General features: G+C 39.7%; 1 protein-coding gene across 5 annotated transcripts in view; it reads left to right on the forward strand.

The window, feature by feature from the left end:
- Positions 1 to 259: 259 nt before the first annotated feature.
- LOC125464130 (disco-interacting protein 2 homolog C) overlaps positions 260 to 22,378 on the forward strand; it is a 580,161-nt gene continuing 558,042 nt past the window's right edge. For all 5 annotated transcript variants that reach the window (XM_048556252.2, XM_048556269.2, XM_059639541.1 and 2 more), the window contains exon 1: positions 260 to 536. In XM_048556252.2, coding sequence (XP_048412209.1) covers positions 452 to 536 — 85 coding nt within the window. In that variant the 5' untranslated portion in view covers positions 260 to 451. The remainder of the gene's footprint in view (positions 537 to 22,378) is intronic.

The following is a 22,378-nucleotide window of genomic DNA, read 5'->3' on the forward strand; positions in this document are numbered from 1 at the left end:
CTGTCAGCCTGATAAATTATATCATTCTCACACCGATACACTGTATCCTTCTCGCACACAGATACACTATCTTCCTTTCCTTTCTCGGACATATTGTTTCTTTACGCTTCGCATTTATTTCCCCGCTCTCTTCCTCCTGCTCCTTACCTTACGCTCGCACGCTCCCTCTGGCGGTGGCCCCGGTACGCTCGCTCCCGGCGAGCGCCGTGCTGAGCTCTCCTGGAGCGCGTGCCTGTGTTGTGACCGCGCGCTCTACTCAGCAACCAGCAACCCCCCCTCCTTCTCTGTCTCTCTTAAACACAGACAGAGCAGACGCAGTCATGGCGGTAGTGTGAAGCGGTGGAGATCCCCCCCCCCCCTCCTGTACAATATCATGCATCTCCTACATCTCTCTGCAAAGTGTTGAAGTGTGGCCTCGTCACTCGGACACAAAGGGAGAGAGAGAGAGAGAATGGCGGACCGCAGCATTGATAGTCTGCCTCTTCCTCTCGAGGTGAGGGCGAAGCTGGCCGAGCTGGATTTGGAATTATCCGAAGGTAAAAACGGATTTTTTCCCCTTCTCTCTCTCTCTCCACCCCTCCTCTTACGTTTAATGGGGTTCTTTCCTATCTCCCTTCTTTCTCTGCAATTCTCTCCCTCATCTCTTCTGTCAATACTCACAGCTTCACTTTTATTAAAAAAAATGTTTGCTTTGCATTTTATTAATGATACAGTGTTGCCTTTCAGCTGACACTTCATTTAGCGGTGAAGTCGAAGGAGGTGGAAAAATCATATCAGGGCTGGGTTTTGCTCTGTTCCTCGGTTAACGGTTCCACAGCAAGGCTTCTTTGATTTGTTGTTGAAGCTATTATTTCATTAGAATTTCTGCTTCCGATTTGGTTGGATAGGACAAGGCAGCATTGATGTTTTTTTTAAAATGTAATCGTGGCGTCGATGCATGATATCTCTCCCCTAGTGTGAATTATTTGTAACGATTTATGAGTATCATTGTATTTGCCAAACTTGAAATTGTAGTATTAAAAAAATCAATTGAGTGGAGAGGCGTGTTTATCAAGTGTGTGTACATGTTGAGTAATATATAACAAACAGATGTTCGGTTTAGGAATAAGCCTCGCCAGTATATTGATGGCAGACAGTATCATTTGAATGTAAAGGCAGGAGATGGCATATTCTATTACTTAATCCTGACATGAAGGAAAGACTTGAAAGTGGGGAGACACTAATTAGTGTCACTGCTGTTTAAGGTCGATGTGGCATTGTGCTGGACTTGGTGGTAATTGCAGTGTCAGTCTGGAACAACATCAGCGTGCTCTGGAAGTTTTTGATTTTCAAATAAAAGCAGGAGAAGCGAAGCCCTCTCCCTTTTGTAGTCTGCTTTCCTGTTCATACTTGTGTCTGGACGTAACGTGACGCTTGTTTTATCTCGTAATTTTGGAACACAGAAAAACCGTTTGCGCCCTTTTGGGGGGAAAAATGTTATGACCCAGTGTCCTTTAGTTTTAGAAATGACGGGTGTAGGAGTGTCAAGTTCATCAGTATGTACAGTTTGACTGTTCTCCCGCACCCTCCTCCCCCCATCCCCCTCCCGGCGAAAGTGCTTGGTTCCAGACGTACAATCTATTTGAATGCTTGTTCATCATCTTTTAGAAAGGGGCAGATATTTTACCACGTCCTTCACTTAATAGCCTTATGTATCAGTCGAAAACTGGATTGAACAGAACTAGCAGCCTGACAGGAGAAGAGTTTTGACCAGTTGCTAAAGGGTCAAGCTAACGACTGCGGAGCGATCGATCAATTTAACCCCTTTCTATCGTTTCCTTTACATGAATCCAGATGTGCATCTTTTTTAGGTCCGGCCACATGGTCAAATTTCAATAACTCTTGGCTGCTGTTAATGCATTCGTTTTGCATGAATCTCACTGGGTTCAGTTTTTTTTCTGTGTGGGGAGAACAGCTCCATGTGTAACGAGATTTGTGACCTAGGAATGAGCTTCCAAGCTGTTGACACTTTGGTAGTACTGTAAACGCACCGGATGTTTGTTTTTTTCATTGAAATCCGACACTTTTAACGACGGAGCGGTTCAAATCAAGGTGCAACTTTGTAATCACTCTTTCAGACTTTGTTCACGTGCTGGTGTTAAAGTGTGTGTGTGCGCTTGCTGTTTATTTGGCATGTTACTAAACGATAATCGTTGACAATAGCTGTTGGAGAAGCAGTAAGTTTTTGTTTCAACCCTTTTATGGAGTGTGTAGTGTTGACACTGTATTGGTTGGACGAGTCCCAAGCCTTCCAACTGAAATGTTTAACGGTCGGGACTGGACGCAACGAGGAAGTGAAGGAATACCAAATGCAGTATTTTTTTTTCTCTCTCTTGTAAACACGTACTGATCTCACGATATGCAGCCGTTATTAATGACGTTCATTCTGCAGTCTCATTAACTGCCAGTTTGAAATTGTCCATATGTGACCTCCACACTTCGTCTTTTCCCCACATTGCCGAGCATATTTAGAATGTTACAGCAGCTTGGGAGTCGATGCCAGGGCAGTTCTACACAGAAGATTGATCGTTGGACTTTCTAGTAAAATTGAGCCAGTTGTTTTTTTCCCTGCCTTTTTCGGATTTTGCCTTTTGTAGCTGTTTTCTTTCAAATATCTCCAATGAATTGTCCCGCCATAAATTACATGTACGCGATATGTTGCACCGTGACTTACAATCAAACCACGCACTTGCCAAAGATTTAACGTTGTAGCTGTTATCGTTTGTGAACTTGCTGCACTAGAAAGAATAAAGAAACATCTAAGGGAAGATTAATTAGCGAAACTGTACCTGCAAACTAAAATAGGCGTGATTGAAAATTGTCTGAAACAAATTGAAATACAATTCAATATTAAACAACAAATGTTATCGAAATGAATGCTTTTGTGTGAATGATTGCTGCGAGTCGAGCATAAGTGCGCAGGACAACTTATGGTCAAGGCAATTTCGAGCCAGGACCACACCAGGTTCGAGTGTAGGGAAAAAATGATTTGCAAGCACGCCTTGCTTTGGTTTGACACTAGATAAAGAGTTAATCCAGTGAAATATCAATTCAGGCTTTTAAAGTGCTCAGATTTTCCACTGGACCATCTGCATATCTTGTAATAAAAACAGTGCTAAAGAATCTCAGCAGGTCATAGAATCCCTACAGTGTGGAAGCAGGCCATTTGGTCCATCGAGTCCGCACTGACCCTCCCAAAGAACGCCCGATCCAGACCTGGCCTGTCCCTGTAACCCTGCATTTTCCACGGCCAATCCAACTAACCTCCACGTCTTTGGATGTGCGACGAAACCGGAGTACCAGAGGAAACCCATACAAACATGCAAAAATGTGCAAATTCCATGTAAACAGTTGTCTGAGGGTGGAATTGAACCTAGATCTCTGGCGCTGTGAGGCAGCAATGCTAATCAGTGAGCCACTGTGCCACCCCAGATCCGGCAGTATCTCTGTTTCTCCCTGCAGGGTTAACATATTTTCTGATATGACTCTTCAAAACTGAAAATGTAATCGGACTAGGAATGTTAACTCTTTCTCTGTCTCCACAGATGCTGGTAGATCAGCTGAGTTTCTCCAGCACTTGTTTTTATTTCAGATCTCCAGCGGTATTTTGCTTTTACTTTTGCATATTTTGTAAACCTGCCCAGTCTTTAACTAACTTTTTTCTTTCTGCTAAAACATGTAAAATTCTAACTTTGTAGGGGACACTTCAGTCTGAACATGCATACAGAAGTGCAGGAAGTGAACTCTCAAAAGCAAGCCTGGTGAGGGCAAAGCAACATGAAACCAGGTTCAACCTGGTTGATAACTGAAATGTCAGCTTTTGTGCTCCTCAGATGCTGCTTGGCCTGCTGTGTTCATCCAGCTCCACACTTTGTTATCTCGGATTCTCCAGCATCTGCAGTTCCCATTATCTTTGATTGATAGAACTGAAATACTGCTTTCAGTTTCGCATCTTTGGGTATGCAACATCATTCTTGTGTTTCAGTCTTGGTTGATCAGATATAATCAAACAATTAAAGCACTCCTGCTAATTTCCCTGTGTTCTTGTTCTGTCTCTTCCACAAATGGTCTAATCACAATCAACTGACCCCAAAAACCATGTTACAAAGCCTACAAGTTGTTTTCCTGAATAGATAACATTTGGAAGTCAATAATGCTTTAATCTATCATACAGCAGATTTCTGCCAATGTGCACAATATTTACATTGACAATTTGGCATTATGTATGGCACTCTTGTTGCCTCAAGCAATATTAGGTGCAGTGGTTTTAGGCTCCTATGAGCAGAGGCTAATAAATTGAGGGGACCACCATATAGGTTCTGCATGATCAACAAACCCTTTTTTAAAAAAATTGGCTATTAAATAGGGACAAGTGAGAAACAGATGGAGTAAAAAGGGTATCTGTACATTAGTGATAACATGATGTGAAGCTGGATGAACACAGTGGGCCGAGCAAGAAAGTTGACATTTCGGGTGGAGGCCTTTCTTCAGAAAAAAATTTTTCTGAACATTTCTCGACCCCAAAATGTTAACTTTCCTGCTTCTCTGATGCTGCTTGGCCCACTGTGTTCATCCAGCTTCACACATGTTTTCTCAGATTCTCCAGCATCGGCAGTTCCCACTACATCTGTACACTAGTGTCTTGTTGAATTAGATTCATTGGATGTGTGATCATTGAAAAGTTGTGGAATATTGTAGTCCACGTTGTAGTTGGGACAGAAGAAAGGTTTTTCCCATGCTTACGTGGGATAGTATAAACACACAAGGTTTCTGGAACCTTACAGATTTATTGCTATAAGGCTTCCTACATTATTTGAAAACCTTAGCAAAATAATACCAAATGGAAGCCCTACTTGTCTTTGGGATTAGTTATAAATGTACAGTACCTACTTTTTTTTCTAAAAAAAAATTGCATTGGGAGGAATTCAAGTCAGCAGCTACCTATGTTGTAATATATTTTACTTGTACACATTTGTCATTGCTTTTATATCTGTTGAAGAGTGGTATGATTTTGAGTGGAAAGGCACCTTGCTTATCATTGTGTTAAATGTATTCAGTCAGTGAACTTCAATGAAAAGCATAGGAAATTGTACTCAAATGATAAGTCCTTGTTCTGTGGTTCCTTTGCAGTTTCATTTTAATGTGTCAGATTTGCTGACTTATTTTTGCTGATCAGATAGCATGCATAATGATCATTCACAGAAACTGCAGAGTAGAAGGTGAACAAATAGTCTTTCATCCCCTGTTCTTTGGACATTTCATAAATCAACAGCTTAACTTCAATTTGTAGTTTACCAATGAGCGATTGTTTAAATTACACAAATTAAGTTCACCAATTGAAACATCCACCGTTTTAACTAGTCCGTCGGTAAATCCAATTCTGCAGTCAATTAGTATACAAATAGAACTATGTACCCATGGATATAAATAAACCAAGCCTATTGTTTGAAAAGCCCCCTGAAGTGAAATTCTGAGTAGCCTTTTTTATATAAAAAATCTACTTTTCAATATTCATTACGGAAAGAACTTCTTATCTATTGCCTTTCACAACCTTTTACAGCCAATAAAATGCTTTTTGAAATGTAGCCCATATTTTACAGCAGGAAATGCAACAGCTGATTTACACAAAGGATCCACAACTGGTAATCAATTAATCCATTTTAACAAAAAAGTTGGTTGAAGGAAAATTGTTGGCTAGGACAATGGAAAGAAGTGCCTTGCTCTTTTTTTTAAAAAAAATGTTGCTCAGGATCACTTACATCCACCAAAGAGAGAATTGAAGACTGTATCATCCGAAAGAAGGCACTCCCTCAGTTGTTGCGTTAATGTGTCAGCCGAGACTCTAGTCTTTGGAATGAAGATTGAAGCCACAAATCATCTGACTTGGCTGCAAGAACTGCCACTGAGTCATGGAGTTGTACAGCACGGAAACAGAATCTTCAGTCTGACTTGTCTGTGCTGACCAGAAATCCTAAATTAAGGTAGTCCCATTTTCCAGCATTTAGCCCAAATCCCTCTTAAACCCTTTTGTGTTCATGCACTCATCCAGATGCCTTTTAATTGTACCAGCCTCCACCACTTTCTCTGGTAGCTCATTCCATATATGCATCACCCTCTGTCTGAAAAAGTTGCTCTAAAGTCCCTTTAAGTCTTTCCCCTCTTACCTCTCTGGCTTTGGACCCCCCCCACAACCCAGGGAAAAAGACCTTGGCTATTCACCCTATCCATGTCTCTCATGACCTTATAAACTTCTACAAGGTAACCCCATAGCCTCCATCCAATCAGTTTTGTATTAAATACAGAATTTTATGTGCTATATCTGTTTTTTAAAACATGTAAAAGGGCTGCTTGTAAAATCCATGCCTTTATTTGTAGCCTCATTCTTTTTTCATTGTCATCACTATGATACAGAAATAGAACAATATACATAATTTGAAGATTAGTCCAGGCTACCAGAAATCTGGTCAGTGGGAGAGGACCCTGCACCATCCTGGAAAAACTGTCGACTAAACATAGAAAATTCAGCTCACGTGATAATGTCCCAATAAATAAAAGTGAAAATAATTAACTTTCTGAAAAGATTGCAGTGTGGAGCTAGAAATAATTTTAGGATATTTTCAAACTCTAATGTCAACAGAACCTGAGTGTGTGAAAATGAAAATTATAAGGATAGTTTTGAGGTTGTTGAGAGAAACCTTATTTGAAAGCCATGCCTGAATCACTGCATTTTTCTGTTTGACATTAGTTCAGTACCTATCCTGTGTATTTTCCTCCACCTCTTTTTGTAGAACCACAGTAATTTGAAAATGATCTGCCATGACGAAGTTGCTAGATACTGAGTCACCACTTGTTGTTTTTCAGTGCTGGGGGCAAAGAAAATCATTATTGTACATTTTCCTAACCTGACAACCTGAAAACCATCTTTTGTTTGAATGGCATCATTTAGAAGCAAGGAGAAGTATGAAATCTGCCGGCTATGTGATGTGTGAAAGTCTACAGTCCCTTTTAAATAGATTTGCTGCTCATGCGCATTTAATAAAATGATTGTTTGATTCATCTTAGTTCAGAGGTTTGGCTCTTTGCAATGGGGGAAGCAGAACACCCATTTGGGGAAGTTCTTCCATGTTATTGTCAGTCTAAAATCACTTTAATCATTTGCATATGATATCTTGAATCTACTTGCACTGGTTTATTCTAGGAGGTCACAGGAACCGTTGTTTCCTTATATCCCATATGCACATGTATTTAATATCTTGAGCAACCTTTGGGTGTTTCATTTTTAATTGTTTTGTTGGTTTGTTCTTGCCTGCTCCTGGGGGAAATTGCATTGGTTTTTGTGGAGGAGGAGCCTTTACATGTCTAAATGTATTCATAAGTGTTAACTATAATGTAATATATAATGTTATTTTACTGGTAATTAGTTGTTGATTATCACTTAATCCACTGCAGTGATTACACTGGAATTACTAATCCCTCAATTTAGGCCACTTCACACAATAATTGAAACAAGTATCGTGGTTGTACATAGCCTTCAACTGATAATCATTGACATCCATCCTCGCTAACCTCCACTGTATTTCTTTTATCTGTTTCGTTTTATCGTCTGTCACATTCTCTCCTCTCTCACCCTCAGTTTTGATCTATCTTTCACTCTCTCTCTTTTCCCTTTTTGTCATGTTTTATCCTCCTCCTTTCTCTCATTCTCTTCCCCCAAAGTCCCCCACCACTTCACTTTTCTCACCCACTAACCTTTGTCTCTCTTTGTCCAGCTGCCTCTTGCTGCAGCCCTCTATCTCTGTACAACTGATAATTTGCTTCAGATTTCTTGAGACCTCAGTGGACAGGTGCAGCATGTTCTTGAATCATGGATATGAGATTATCTAGTGTGGGATTGGTACAAATGATTTGAGGAGAAAAATTTGGGCTATTTGGCTTTTCCTGTGCCATTCAACAAGATCTCCTGGTGTTCCAAATTCCTTTTTTCCATCCATCCCCCCCCCCCCAAAAAAAAACCTTTGCTACTTCTGGTTAACAAGAATCTCTTCATCTTTTTTGCTTTAAAAATATTCAAAGACTGCAAATCCACCACCTTCTGAAGCAGTGATACAAAGTTTCGCAGCCCTCTTTGAGAGGGGAGAAAAGATTCCTCATCTTTGATCTAAAAGGATACCCCCAATTTTAAAACAGCATTGTCTTGCTCTGGTGTCATCCGAGAGAGTAAACATCCTTTCTATGTCCACCACATGAAGACTATTCAGGATCTTTCTAAGCTTCAGTCATCACACCTTGTTTCTCAAACCTCTAGTGAGAACACACCCAACCTGTCCAGCCTTTATTCATACGACACCTTACTCAATCCAGGTATGAATCCAGTAAACCTCCTCTGAAATGCCTCTCCAATGCAAGTACATACCTTCCTAAATGAAACCTAAACTGAACATAGAAATTAATGATGTCTCACCCATCTCTTTGTTTGAGTTCTGTCATAACGAAGGCTGGCATCTCATTAACCTTCTTGCTTTTTCCAGTAGCTGCATACTAACCTTCTGTAGCTCATGCGCCAGAACTCCTAAATACCTCTGCAACTCAGAATTCTATAGTCATTCTTCATCCGAGTAATTCTCTCATTTTCATTCTTTTTTCACAAAGTGTACAACTTTACATCCTCCCATGTTAGACTCCATCTGCCATATATTTGTTTCCTCACTTATCTACATCAATTTGCATTCTTGATATGGCACCTTCAAAATAAATTTTCCAAACTATCTTTCTTATCTGCAAATTTGACCACCAATCTTTCAATCTCCTCACCTAAGTCATTGATATAGCACCTTGTCACACACAACCAACCTCAAACAGACCCATTTATGCATATTGGCTGGCTAGCAGGCAAAAAAGCACAATCTTCTACAGCAGCAACGACGACTAAAACTAAGTTGCTGGAAAAGCTCAGCTGGTCTGGGAGCATCAGTGAAGGAAAAAACAGAGTTAATGTTTTGGGTCCGGTGACCCTTTCTCAGTATACTCAGTAAGGATCACCGAACCTGAAATGTTAGCTGTTTATTACTTCACAGATGCAGCTAGACCTGCTGAGCTTTTCCAGTAACTTCTTTTTGTTCCTGATTTACAGCATCTGTGGTTCTTTTGGCTTTTATTAAGCACAATATTCTATCCATGTTAATATGTTACCCCTATACTGTGGTGCTCTCGTGAACCATTTCCGTGGCACCTTGTCAAATGCTTTTTGGAAATCCAACAGGCTCCCGTTTATCCAGAGCACATTATTCCTTCAGAGGATTCTAATAAATTGGTTAAACAGGATTTCCCTTTCACAAAACCATGCAGACTCTTCCTGATTACCTTGAGTTATACCAAGTGTCCAGTTACAACTTCCTTAATTATTAATTCTAACAGCTTCCCCATGTCAGGCCACATACTAATCGGTCTATGGTTTCCTGTTTACTGCCACTCTCACTTCTTGAATAGAAGGGTTATTTTGCTGTTTCGTAGTCTGCTAAGTTTTCTTGGTTCTAAGAAATTTTGGAAAATGGATCAGCAAATCTGTCTCATTGGCATTCTATTTGAGGTCCTTAAAATGAACTCCAATAGGACTCGCAGATTATATCAACCTACAGCTCCATCAGTTTGCTCAGTACTGCTTCCCTAGCAATTATAATTTCTCCAAATTCTCTTTTTTTTTAATTCACTCGTGGGACATAGGCATCTCTGGCTGGGCCCACCTTCATTGCCTGTCTCTAATTGCCCTTGAGAAGGTGGTGGTGAGCTACCTCCTTGAACTGTTGCAGGCCATGTGCTGTGGGTAGACCCACAATGCCATTCAGAGGCAAGTTCAGGATTTTAACCTAGTAATATATTTTCAAGTCAGGATGCTGAGTGGCTTAGAATGGAACTTGCAGCTGTTGGTGTTCCCATGTATCTGATGCCCTTGTCCTTTTTAGATGGAATAGGTCATGGGTTTGGAAGGTGTTGTCTCAGGATCTTTTTGTGAATTTCTGCAGTGCATCTTGCTTCGTAGCAGCAGAGCATACTATCTGGTTTGGCAACTGAATGACACCACATTCACAAACAATCAAGTGGTCTGCTTTGCTCTGGAAGGTGTCAGGTTTGAGTGTTGCTGCTGCATTCATCCAGGCAAATGGGGAGTACTACTGACTTGTGCCTTGTAGATGGCGGATAGTCTTTGGGGAGTCAGCTGAGTTGCTCATAGTACTCCTGGTGTCTTTGATCTGTGCTTGAAACATTTGTGTTTATATGGCTAGTCCACTTCAGGTCAATGATAAGCGCAAGGTTGTCGATAGTGGAGGATTGATTGATAATGGTATTGGATGTCAAGGGGTTGTAGCTGTTAGATCGTCCCTCATTGGAGGTTGTCATTGTCATCCGTTTTTGTGTAGCGCGAATGTTACTTGCTACTTTTTAGCCCATTTATGTTGTATTTAAACACGGACTTGCTTCAGTATCTGGGGAATCACAAATAGTGCTAAACATTGTGCAGTCATTGGTTAACATCCCCACTTCTGACCTCATGGTGGAGTGAAGGTGTTAATGAAGCACCTGAAGATGGTTGGGCCTAGGGCCTTCTCTTCATTCAACTTCCAGATTTATAAGTATTACTGTGATGTCTTGTATCCTGTGTGGTGAAGACAGAAGCAAAATATTTATTCATTGCACCAGCTATTTCTTTATTATCTACTATTAACTCCTTATTCTCACCCACTAGGGGACCACCACTCACTTTATTTACTTTCTTCCTTTTTGGATATGTTTTGAAATTCTTTCTATTTGCTTTTACATTTCTAGCCTAGTTTCTTCTTATCCTGATTTAACCTTTTAGTCATTCTCTGCCATTCTTTGTATTCCGATCAGTCGCATTTATGCAATTATATGCTTTTTCCTGAATTTTGATGCTCTAACTTTTTTTTAGTTCACTCTGAATCATGGGTCTTCCCCTTGGAATTTTGTTTTATAATAGGAATGCCTACCTATTGAATATTTTGAAATATCCATTTAAGTTGATGCTCCTCTACTAATCTATATGCCAGTTGAATATTTCATTTCACTTCAACTAGCTCAGCTTTCATGCCCTTTTTCAAGTTTACAAAATTAGGGTTTCATACCCTTATTCAAGTTTACAATTGTTGCTTTTGATCCCTGCTCCTCCCTTTCAACGTAGACATAATCTTGTCATGTTATGATCAGTGCACCTTTACTTTGAGATCATTATTTAAACATGTCAGATTACACTAGTATACCTCTGGTCCCAGGGCATGCTGCTGGAAGAAAATATCTTGAAAATATTCTGTCAACTTGTCAATGAGGCTGCCATCACCACTTGGTTTATTGCAGTTTGTATGTAGATTCAAACCATCGTTAATAAATGTTTCAACCCTTTAACACAAGTACCCAATATTTCTTCTTGTCTAACTTGTACTACGTTGTGACAACTATTCAAAGCCTTGTAGGTTACTCCTACAAATGACTTGTTTCCCCTACCAATCCTCATGTCCATCCAAACAGATTTTGCAACTTGATCTCCTGAACCAGGATTGTCTCTAACTTTTTCACCAATACCATCTTTGATGAGAGATGCTATCCCTCCACCCTTACCTGAGGTTGGACATTATGATGGTGGACAGAGGTGCTACAACTGGATGTGCTATCTTTTGGAGAGGGAAAGGAAAATTAGGGGTAATTTTTTTTGTATCTGCTGGCAAGTATGCATTGGCCTGTTCTGATCCTGCATCAGCCTGTTTGCTGTCACAACACTTGCTGGTGCCACCACCATATGCAATGGTTGCAATGTTCATCTGGCTAACCATTCCTCTCCATAATGACTATGACTATGGCTGACCAGGTCTTTTGAATTGCCTCTTAGAAACTACTGCCTGTCTGTGGTTCTCTCCTTCTTTAAAAAAAATCTTAAAATTTGCCTCTGACCAAGCTTTATTTCTTAGTTATTTTCTTATGTTTTGAGATTCTCTTCTATGTTAAAGCTGCCAAATGAAATTAAGTTATTGTTGATTGTTTATGTTTGAATATGGACAGAATTGTGGTTTAGTTGGAATCCCAATATCAAATTGTGTCTCGCAGGATAGCATTAACAACAGGCATTAAATCGTACCACGCTATTTACCTCTGCCCTCAGCTGTAGCGATAAGAATATTGATGAAGAAAATCAATTCAAGGGAGTGACTTTTGAACAGTGAATTCATGTTGGGTTGGATGTAAACTGTGCAATGTTGGTGTTTGTAGTCTGTTGTCATGGAAACCTTGTACTAAAATCACCAGGGTATCTATTTGTTATGTATTGATATTTATGCTTATTTTATGAGTATTGAGTCCACAAATAGATTTAATTTATGTAATTTCATGAAGATTCAGACCTTTTGCAGTGTCATTATAACTTGTTTTGGGTGAATAATCGTGGTCATATATTATGGGATCCACAAGTTTGGTTTGGAGAATGAATCTAAAAATGATTTTAAACATAAATAAATCTATTAAGTTAGCAAAGTGTTCTTGATAAAACAATTCAAATCACTCCTATTTTGACAGTGATCTTATTGTAATTGAAAGTTCATTAGTGCTGGACAATCAATGCAAATCAATTCAAGTCAGGATAGGGATTTAAATTTAATAAGATTTAAGCAAGATTCTTGAATTGTGTTGTGTACAATTGCCCATCAGGTCACTCATTTTGACATAGTAAAAGGAACCCCCTTTGACTTTGTGCAATCTGGTTTAAAAAGAAGGAAATATTGCATTGGCTAAGTGACCTTTGCACACTAGTACATTGGTAATAATTTCATCAAACATAAGCAAATGGAATTGTTCAAATTCCGTCATGAGCTGCAAGCTAGCACTGAAATTTTAATTGGGAGCCATTTGAATTATTAAAATTGGTTAAATCTGTAAGCATTTTTGCAGGCAATTTTAAACATTCTTAACACGCTCTGTAAATGAACATATGACATGGCATATCGCATTCCATTGCCCCGATTTTGCTTTCTTGCAGCCCTGTCCCAGAGTTAATTCCAATGGAGGTGGTCAAATTGCTTGTGTGTGGCTAAGCTCAGAAGGAGTGTTATGACACAAGTGAAAACAAGTTAGATCAAATCAAACTCACTAACACTGTTTCGCAGCACGGCAAAATTAAAACATTTGATGACTCTTTAAATGCTCAATTGTTCCTAACTAGACTTACTTTAACTGATATCAGATACACGGTTTATAATTTAAATGGAAAACAACAATTTATTATTATTACTGTAACTTTAGTAGGGTAAAGCTAAACAATAATTAACATCAATGATTTAAACTCTATCCTCTTGCATTGTGACCCTCACTTTTTCTTTCTCACTCAGCCAGATAGATACAGTTAAGAGATAAATTGAAAGAATATAAAAGAATTGCAATTTTCCAGTTCAGTAACTGTTTAGGCAATGAATGCCAGGTCTATATGAAGTCCTTGCATGTTGTGTTATATTAAAGGCACATGGGATTGTATTTGCTTGAATTCTGAAGACACTGGTCAATGCAAATAGCATGTTCACTTATCAACTGGGATTCTTTTCTCAGAACATTCAATAGTTTTTTAAACTGAATATAAAACAGGAGATTAGGACTCAAACACAGCTTCCCATCGTAACAGTTGCTGAGCTCACAGTCTTCTGCCCTAATAAAAACTTAAGTCAAAAAGGTTCAGTCTCTCTTTTTCATCATTTTATGTGGTTGATTGGCCAACACAGGCTTCCCTTTGATCAAGCAACATCCAGTCAGCTGTCAGTCCTTCAGCGTAACGTATCCTGGTACTGGACTGTCTGTAGTGTTCTTAGAACAATCATTAACCTGCAATTATCTTTCCGGTCTCGTTCCCATTCGCAAATATTAGTGTTTTTTGTTTGTGTTTTTTAAAATGAGGTGCCATTCAAAGTTTAATTCTTGACTTCAGCTAACCATTCCAAACCAAAAATGAATAAAATAAAGAAAAGAAAATTGCAGTATTAACAGTAGTAAAAGTAGTATCTTTGTCACATTTGTTATTCAGTGAGCTTCTTTCTGGAAACATCACAGGTGGAGATTAAGTGGGAGATGGGTAAGGCTTAGCACTCTTCACAAGTGAGCTATTTGCCAGCATTTTCTTTGCCCATGTTTGTGGCTAGTGGTTTCTTGGGATGAGACACATGAGGATGAGTACTGCTGGCATTTTGGAACTTTTCTTCATGTGAGCTGCTACTTTCAAGAAAGGAGAGGAAAACTGTAATCTAAGTGTAAAAGAAAGGTCGAACGTATTAATTGTTTTCAGCAGTCTGCATCCTGCTCACTGATTTCCATGGGTTAACTTCCTACTGCCTGACAAGCTGTGGGCGTTCTAGTTGCTGACCCTGAGTTTGTGTTGTTGAGGTGCTCACACTAAGGCTGTATCAATTTACTATAACTAAAAGCTGTCGATTAAATACTGAAGTAGACCCTTGATCTGAAACATCATCAGCGTTCATTTGACTGACATTCATGTATGTTTAGAGCATTTTCTTTGCTTATTGTTTGCAAGCTATAATTTTTAAGACTACATGCATTGTCTCCTGTAGAAGTAAGATTTTGTTTGAAACTTCTTGATAGGTGTGAGTAGTTTAAATAAGAGTTAAGCATCTGCTTCCATGACTTTTTAAAAAATATAAATCAAATATGGAAAATTAAATAATCTATTTAATAGTTTGCAATTCTTTGTACTCATGTTAAAGAAGTTTTGGAGATTAAAAATTGGACTTGTATTTGCATAATTCGTCTGCTTTTGTAGGATTTGCATTTCTTTCAGGCCCACTGGAGATGGACGGAAAGTCACATTCCTGGATGGCAACATAAGTACCAAAATGCTAACTAATCTCACATTGCTGACTAAAAATATAATTACACTAACCATATATATATAGATTAAAGAATGTACTTTTGTCAGAATTTGGCTGTCCTTTTTTTTAATTCAACTTTGACCTTTGTGCTTCATGTTTGGCACAGTAATGATTTAACAAGATTTTTGACACTTTCACGGCAAACTATTAAATTTAATTCCCTGAACACCTCTCCCCACATGCACAATTACAGCTACCTTCTTTTGTCTTGAGTATGTTGACCTTGCAGGTTGCCCCCTGTTATCTCACTTGAGGGCTGTTCTTTACATTCAGACCAGGTAGTTAATATACATCTAAGCCAGCTCAGTTTATATTTATATTCAGTTTTGACACATCTAGCGGCTGTGGCCAATGCTGGAGGGAGAGTTCTTGAAAAGGAGTTTCAAGGCTGACGAGAGTTATAGAGTCATGCAGCATGAAAGCAGACCCTTTGGTCCAACCAGTCCACCCTTACATGTTCTCAAACTAAACTAGTCACATCTGCCTGCGCTTGGTCCATAATCTGTCCGAGCTTTTCCGATTTTAGGAGCTTATCAAGGTGTCTTTTCAACATTGTAACTACCTACATCCACCACTTTATCTGGCAGTTTATTCCATGCATGAGCCACTGTGGTGTTTTATTTTGGGGGAAAGAAATGCTGACTATACTGTACTTCTTAAATCTTTCTCCTCCCACTTGAAAAATATGTCTCCTAGTTTTGAACTCCCCTATCCTAGAGAAAAGACCCTTGTCATTTGCTTTATATGTGCCCTTTATTATTTTATAAACGCCAATAAGATCACCCCTCAACCTTCTACACTCTGGTGACAAAAGTCCCGTCTTTCAGTTTGTCTTTATATCTCGAACCCTCTATTCTTGGCAACATCCTGGTAAATGTTTTTGGAACCCTCTCTAATTTAATAATATCCTTCATATAATGAAGGGCGACCAGAACTGTTCATAGATCCTTGATCTTTAACTCGTCATTGTCTACAGGAATAGTGCCAGATGACTGGAGGATAGCAAATGTGGTTCCCCTGTTCAAGAAGGGGAGTAGAGACAACCCTGGTAATTATAGACCAGTGAGCCTTCGCTCAGTTGTTGATAAAGTGTTGGAAAAGCTTCTAAGGGATAGGATTTATAATCATCTAGAAAAGAATAAATTGATTAGGGATAGTCAGCACGGTTTTGTAAAGGGAAGGTCGTGCCTCACAAACCTTATTGAGTTCTTTGAGAAGGTGACCAAACAGGTAGATGAGAGTAAACCAGTTGATGTGGTGTATATGGATTTCAGCAAGGCGTTCAATAAGGTTCCCCACAATAGGCTATTGTACAAAATGTGGAGAAATGGAATTTTGGGAGATATAGCAGTTTGGATCGGAAATTGGCTTGCTGAAAGAAGACAGAGGGTGGTAGCTGATGGGAAATGTTCATCCTGGAGACCAGTTACTAGTGGTGTACCGCAAGGGTCGGTGTTGGGTCCACTGCTGTTTGTCATTTTTATAAATGACCTAGATGAGGGCGTAGAAGGATGGGTTAGTAAATTTGCAGACGACACTAAGGTCGGTGGAGTTGTGGATAGTGACGAAGGATGCTGTAGGTTGCAGAGAGACATAGATAAGCTGCAGAGCTGGGCTGAGAGGTGGCAAATGGAGTTTAATGCAGACAAGTGTGAGGTGATGCACTTTGGTAGGAGTAACCGGAATGCAAAGTACAGGGCAAATGGTAAGATTCTTGGTAGTGTAGATGAGCAGAGAAATCTCTGTGTCCATGTACACAGATCCTTGAAAGTTGCCACCCAGGTTGACAGGGCTTTTAAGAAGGCATACAGTGTTTTAGCTTTTATTAATAGAGGGATCGAGTTCCGGAACCAAGAAGTTATGGTGAAGCTGTACAAAACTCTGGTGCGACCGCACTTGGAATATTGTGTACAGTTCTGGTCACCGCATTATAAGAAGGATGTGGAAGCTTTGGAAAGGGTGCAGAGGAGATTTACTAGGATGTTGCCTGGTATGGAGGGAAGGTCTTACGGGGAAAGGCTGAGGGACTTGAGGCTGTTTTCATTGGAGAGAAGAAGGTTGAGAGGTGACTTAATTGAAACATATAAAATAATCAGAGGGTTCGATAGGGTGGATCGGGAGAGCCTTTTTCCTAGGATGGTGACGGCGAGCACGAGGGGCCATAGCTTTAAATTGAGGGGTGAAAGATATAGGACAGATGTCAGAGGTAGTTTCTTTACTTGGAGAGTAGTAAGGGAATGGAAGGCTTTGCCTGCAACGGTGGTAGATTCGCCAACTTCAGGTACATTTAAGTCGTCATTGGATAAGCATATGGACGTACGTGGGATAGTGTAGGTTAGATGGGCTTGAGATCGGTATGACAGGTCGGCACAACATCGAGGGCCGAAGGGCCTGTACTGTGCTGTAATGTTCTATGTTCTAACTCCAAAAGAGGCCTCACCAATGTCCTATACAACTCTAAAGTGACATCCCAACTCCTATACCGAAAGGTCCGAGCATTGAAGGCAAGTGAGCTAAATGCCATTTTAATCACCTTGTCTACTTGTGATGTAGTTTCCAAAGAATTGTGTACCTGAACCGGAAGGACTACCCAGGGTCCTTCCATGAATTGTGCAAGTCTTGTCCTTGTTTGTGTTAGCAAAATGCAATACCTCACATTCATCCAAATTAAACTCCGTATGGCATGCCGCAGCACATTGACCCAGTTGATCAAGATCTGTTTGTAATCTTAGATAACCTTCTTCCCTGTCCACTATAACACCAGTATTGTTGTCATCTGTAAACTTACTAACCATGCCTCCTATATTCTCATCCAAATTATTTATATCAGTGACCATCAAAAATGGATCCACTACCAATCCCTTAGAACACTGCCGGTCACAGGCCTCCAGTCTGAGAAACAACCCTCTACTCTGCCCTCTGTCTCCTACTGTCAAGCTAATTTTTGTCTCCAGTTCGCAAGCTCTCCCTGAATCCATGTGATCTAACTTTACTAATTAGTCTACCACGCAGAGCCTTGTTACTAAAGTCCATATAAATAACACCTACCACTCTGCGCTCATCAATCTTTTGGCTACTTCATTAAAAAATGCAAACAAGTTTGTGATACACAATTTTTCTTGCACAAAACCATGCTGGCTATCTCTAATCATTCCTTGCCTCTCCAAATGCACGTAAATCCTACTTTTCAGAATCACCTCCAACAACTTACCCTCCATTGATGTCAGACTCATAGGTCTGTAGTTCCCAGGCTTCTCCTTACGGCCTTTCTAAACAATGGCACAATATTTACCACCTCCTATACTTCATCTGTGTTGATAGATGATACAGATATGTCTGCTAGGGGCCCTGCAATTCCATCCCTAACTTATCACAATGACCTCCGGTACACTTGATCAGATTCTGGAGATTTGTCTACCTTTTATATTTTTCTCAAATTTTAAGCACTTCCTTTTCTGTAATGTGAATTGTTTTCAAAACATCAGTATTTATTTTCCTGAGTTCTGTAGCCTCCATTTTGTTCTCAACAGTAAAAATTGATGAAATATTCATTTACTATCTCCCGTCTCCTGAGGTTCAACACAAAGACAACCTATTCCCCCTCTAGTTGCTGTCTTGCTCTTAAAGTAATTGGTAGAATATTTTTGGATTATCTTTAACCTTATCTGCCATGGTTATCTCTCATCCTGTCTTTGCCTTCCTGATTTCCATCTTAAGAATACCCCTATGATCTTTACACTCTTCAAGAAATTCAGTTGATTCCAGTTGTCTATATCTAATATATGATTCATTTTTATTCTTGACTAAACTTTAATTGTTTATTTATCCATTGTTTCCTTTGGTACCACACACTTGATATAAGCTTCAGCATTGATATTCTGTTTATTTGTGCTGCATGATGTTCATGGATGTCACACCACAGATTTTTGTATTTTGATTACTGATTTTATGGTTGAATGCAAACATGCACTCAATATATGGAATAAAAAAATCATTGTGGCTGATGGATCACTGCCTTAAAGGTACGTCTTTCAATAATGGGAGGGTTAAATGATATATCTCCAGAATGATCTGAGTCTTTGAGCTGAGTTTTATCATCCTCAGTAAAGCACAATTTAGGAATGTGACAGAACAGTCTCCACATGCCTGGATAAATGCATTTCAAGCAATATTTGAAGCGCAGCACTATCCGGGACAAAGTTGCCTTAAGTATTCCTTCCCTCCACTATTGGTGGACTGTGTTTGCAACATGTTCTGTCTACAAAACGCGCAGCAGTAACTTGCCAGCATTTCTTTGATATTACCTTTCACATCCATGACCTCTACCACCTACACCAAGGGTAACAGATGCTTAGGAACACCATCACTTAGAAATACATCCTGAGTTACATGCCATTCTGACATAAATGCATCACAATTCCTTAGCCTTTGCTGGGGAAGTCATTTAGTTTGAGAACAGAACAGTCCTGTCAAAAATACCGTATCTTCACTGCATGTACCACATGAGTTCAAGGTGGCAACTCACTGCCATCTCCTCATGGGCTGGTTCAGGTCAGTGGTGATGCTGGACTTATGATGTTGTGTGTATTCTTAGCTGAATATATGATGACAATGGTGTGCCTTTAGGTTTGGGGAAATTCCTTTGCGCTATACCCTTTTTAAATGTGAACTTTGGCTTTGTCAGTTGTAAGAACAGAAGTGAGCATGCATCCCATCTATGTTACTGTGATAGAGATTGCTTGTCTCAACCTGTGGCACTTTCAGCATATTCTGCATTAAGGACATTTTGGTGACTAAACCTCTGAGGTGAAAACATAATTTTCTGTTGTTATCCTACTGAGGATTTTCAAATCATTTGCCTCGATCATTTGGACTGTGTTCCTAAATGCTTATAAATCCACTTCTTATGGTGTAAAAATTTCACTTTATCACAATCACAGACAAGAGATCATTTGTGGGAGCTGTGTACTTCCCCCAAATAGAAATAGCATGGTAGGATGGAATTATCAAGGAAGGAATAATGGAAGCATGTCAAAAGGGCACAGCAGTTGTTATGGATAACAAAGTGTGAAGCTGGATGAACACAGCAGGCCAAGCAGCATCTCAGGAGCACAAAAGCTGACATTTCGGGCCTAGACCCCCTCTGATGAAGGGTCTCGGCCCGAAACGTCAGCTTTTGTGCTCCTGAGATGCTGCTTGGCCTGCTGTGTTCATCCAGCTTCATACTTGGTTATCTTGGATTCTCCAGCATCTGCAGTTCCCATTATCTCTCATCGCAATTGTTACGGGGGAATATTAACGTACACAGAGATCGGAAAAATCAGATGTCTGCGGGGATGGTGGGGAAAGCGATGTTTATAGGAGTAACTCATTGCAAGTTTTCAGAACAATTTCTTAGAACAGCATGTTATGGTACCATCCAGCAAGCAGGCTGTATTGGACCCAGAAAAATGGTATAAATTACTGACCTCATAGTGAAAACTCCTCTGCGTGGCTGCAACAAATATTAAAAAAAGCAATAAATTACAAAAAAAATGAGTGAGGGGGAAAAACAGTAGAGTATGGAGAAGTGATAATGGGAACTGCAGATGCTGGAGAATCCAAGATAACTAAGTGCGAAGCTGGATGAGTATGGAGAAAACTGGCCAAAATTATAAAAATCAATACACAAATTTCTTTTTCAGCTATTTTAAAATGAAACATGTGCTAGCCCTGTAAAAAAGGAGTCTGGGGAATTAGTAATGGAGGATAATGTGATGTTAGACAAATTGAGCCAATATTTTGCATCAGTCTTCACTAGAGAGGTTACAAGTAATGTCCCAGAAATTACAATTACTAGGCAAATACTACTAAGTAAATTGTCGGAACTGCAAGTTGACAAGTTCCCAGGTTATGAGATTTCATCAGAGGCTCTTAAAAAGAAATGAAATAGTCAATGCGCTGGTTTTAATTTTCCAAAACTTAAATTTGGGAAGGTTTCTTTAGGTTGGAAGATACCTACTTTGTTCAAAAAAGGAGAGAGTTAGAAAGCAGGAAACCACAGACCAGTTAGCTTAACATTTGTCATAGGGAAAATTTTGGAAGCTATTATTAAAACTATTACAGAGCACTTGGATAAGTTCAGGGTTATCAGAGAGATCCAGCATGGTTCTGTGAAGGGGAAATTATATTTAACTAATTTTTGGAGTTTTTTGAAGAAGTAGCTTGTGCTGTAGATAAAGAAGAACTGGTGGGTGTGTTTAGATTTTCAAAAGACATTTGGTAAGGTATCACATCACTGGTTATTGTAGAAAATTAAAGCTCATGGTGTGGGGATTAACACATTGGCACAGAGAGAAGATTGCCATTCCAACAAGAAGCAGAGAGTAGGAATAAATGGGCCATTTTAAGACTAGCAGATGTCATGAGTGGTGCATCACAGGGGGGTAGTGCAGGGACCTCTGCTCTTTGCAATTTCCATAAATGATATGGATTAAGGGATCACAGGTATGGTATCTAGGTTTGCTGATGACAGGTCAGAAAGTTGTGAAGAGGACATAAGGAACCTACAAAGAGAGAGAGAGAGAGATTAAGTGAAGAAGCAAAGATCCAGAAAATGGAGTAAAATGTGGGGAAGTGTGAAGTTGTCCATGTTGGCAGAAATAAAAAAGTGTATTATCAAAATAATGAGGCTTCACAGCTCAGTGATGCAAAGGAATCTGGATGTCCTAACATATGAGTCATAGAAAGTTAGTGTGCAGGTACAGCAAGTAATCAGGAAAGCTAATAGATGTCATTTTAATGAATGCAAGAATAGGGAGGTTATGCTTCAGTTATACATGGCATCGGTGAGACTGCATCTGGAGTAGTGTATAGAACTAGCCATTGTACTTAGATGTTTGGGGCAGCACGGTGGCTCAATGGCTAGCACTGCTCTCTCTCAGCGTCAGGGACTTGATTGATTTCACCCTTGGGTGGCGGTTTATTCTTGCTATGTCTACGTAGGTTAGGTGGATTGGCCGTGCTGAATTGCTCGGTGTCCAGGAATGTGTAGATTAGGTGGGTTAGCCATAAGAAATGTAGGGTTACAGGGATGGGCTAGATGTGGGTAGGATGCCCTTCGAAGGTTCTGTGTGGATTCGATGGGCTGAATGGCCTACTTCCACACTGTAGGGGATTCCATAATTCTAAATTTAAATTCTAAATTTAAATTCTAAGTTTATGTTAATACCATTGGAAACACTTCACAGAAAAATAAAACTAGAAAATTCCTCATGAGGAAAAGCTAGATAGACAAGGCTTTGTTTCCTCTGGCATTTAGAACAGTCAGAGGTAATTTAATTGAAATTATATAAGATCCTAAGGTGAATTGACTGGGTGGATGTTGAGAGGAGGCATTCTCTTGTAGGAGAATCTGGAGCTAGAGGTCGTAG

Source organism: Stegostoma tigrinum, chromosome 2 (genome assembly GCF_030684315.1).
Source record: "Stegostoma tigrinum isolate sSteTig4 chromosome 2, sSteTig4.hap1, whole genome shotgun sequence".
Taxonomy (NCBI): Eukaryota; Metazoa; Chordata; class Chondrichthyes; order Orectolobiformes; family Stegostomatidae; genus Stegostoma; species Stegostoma tigrinum.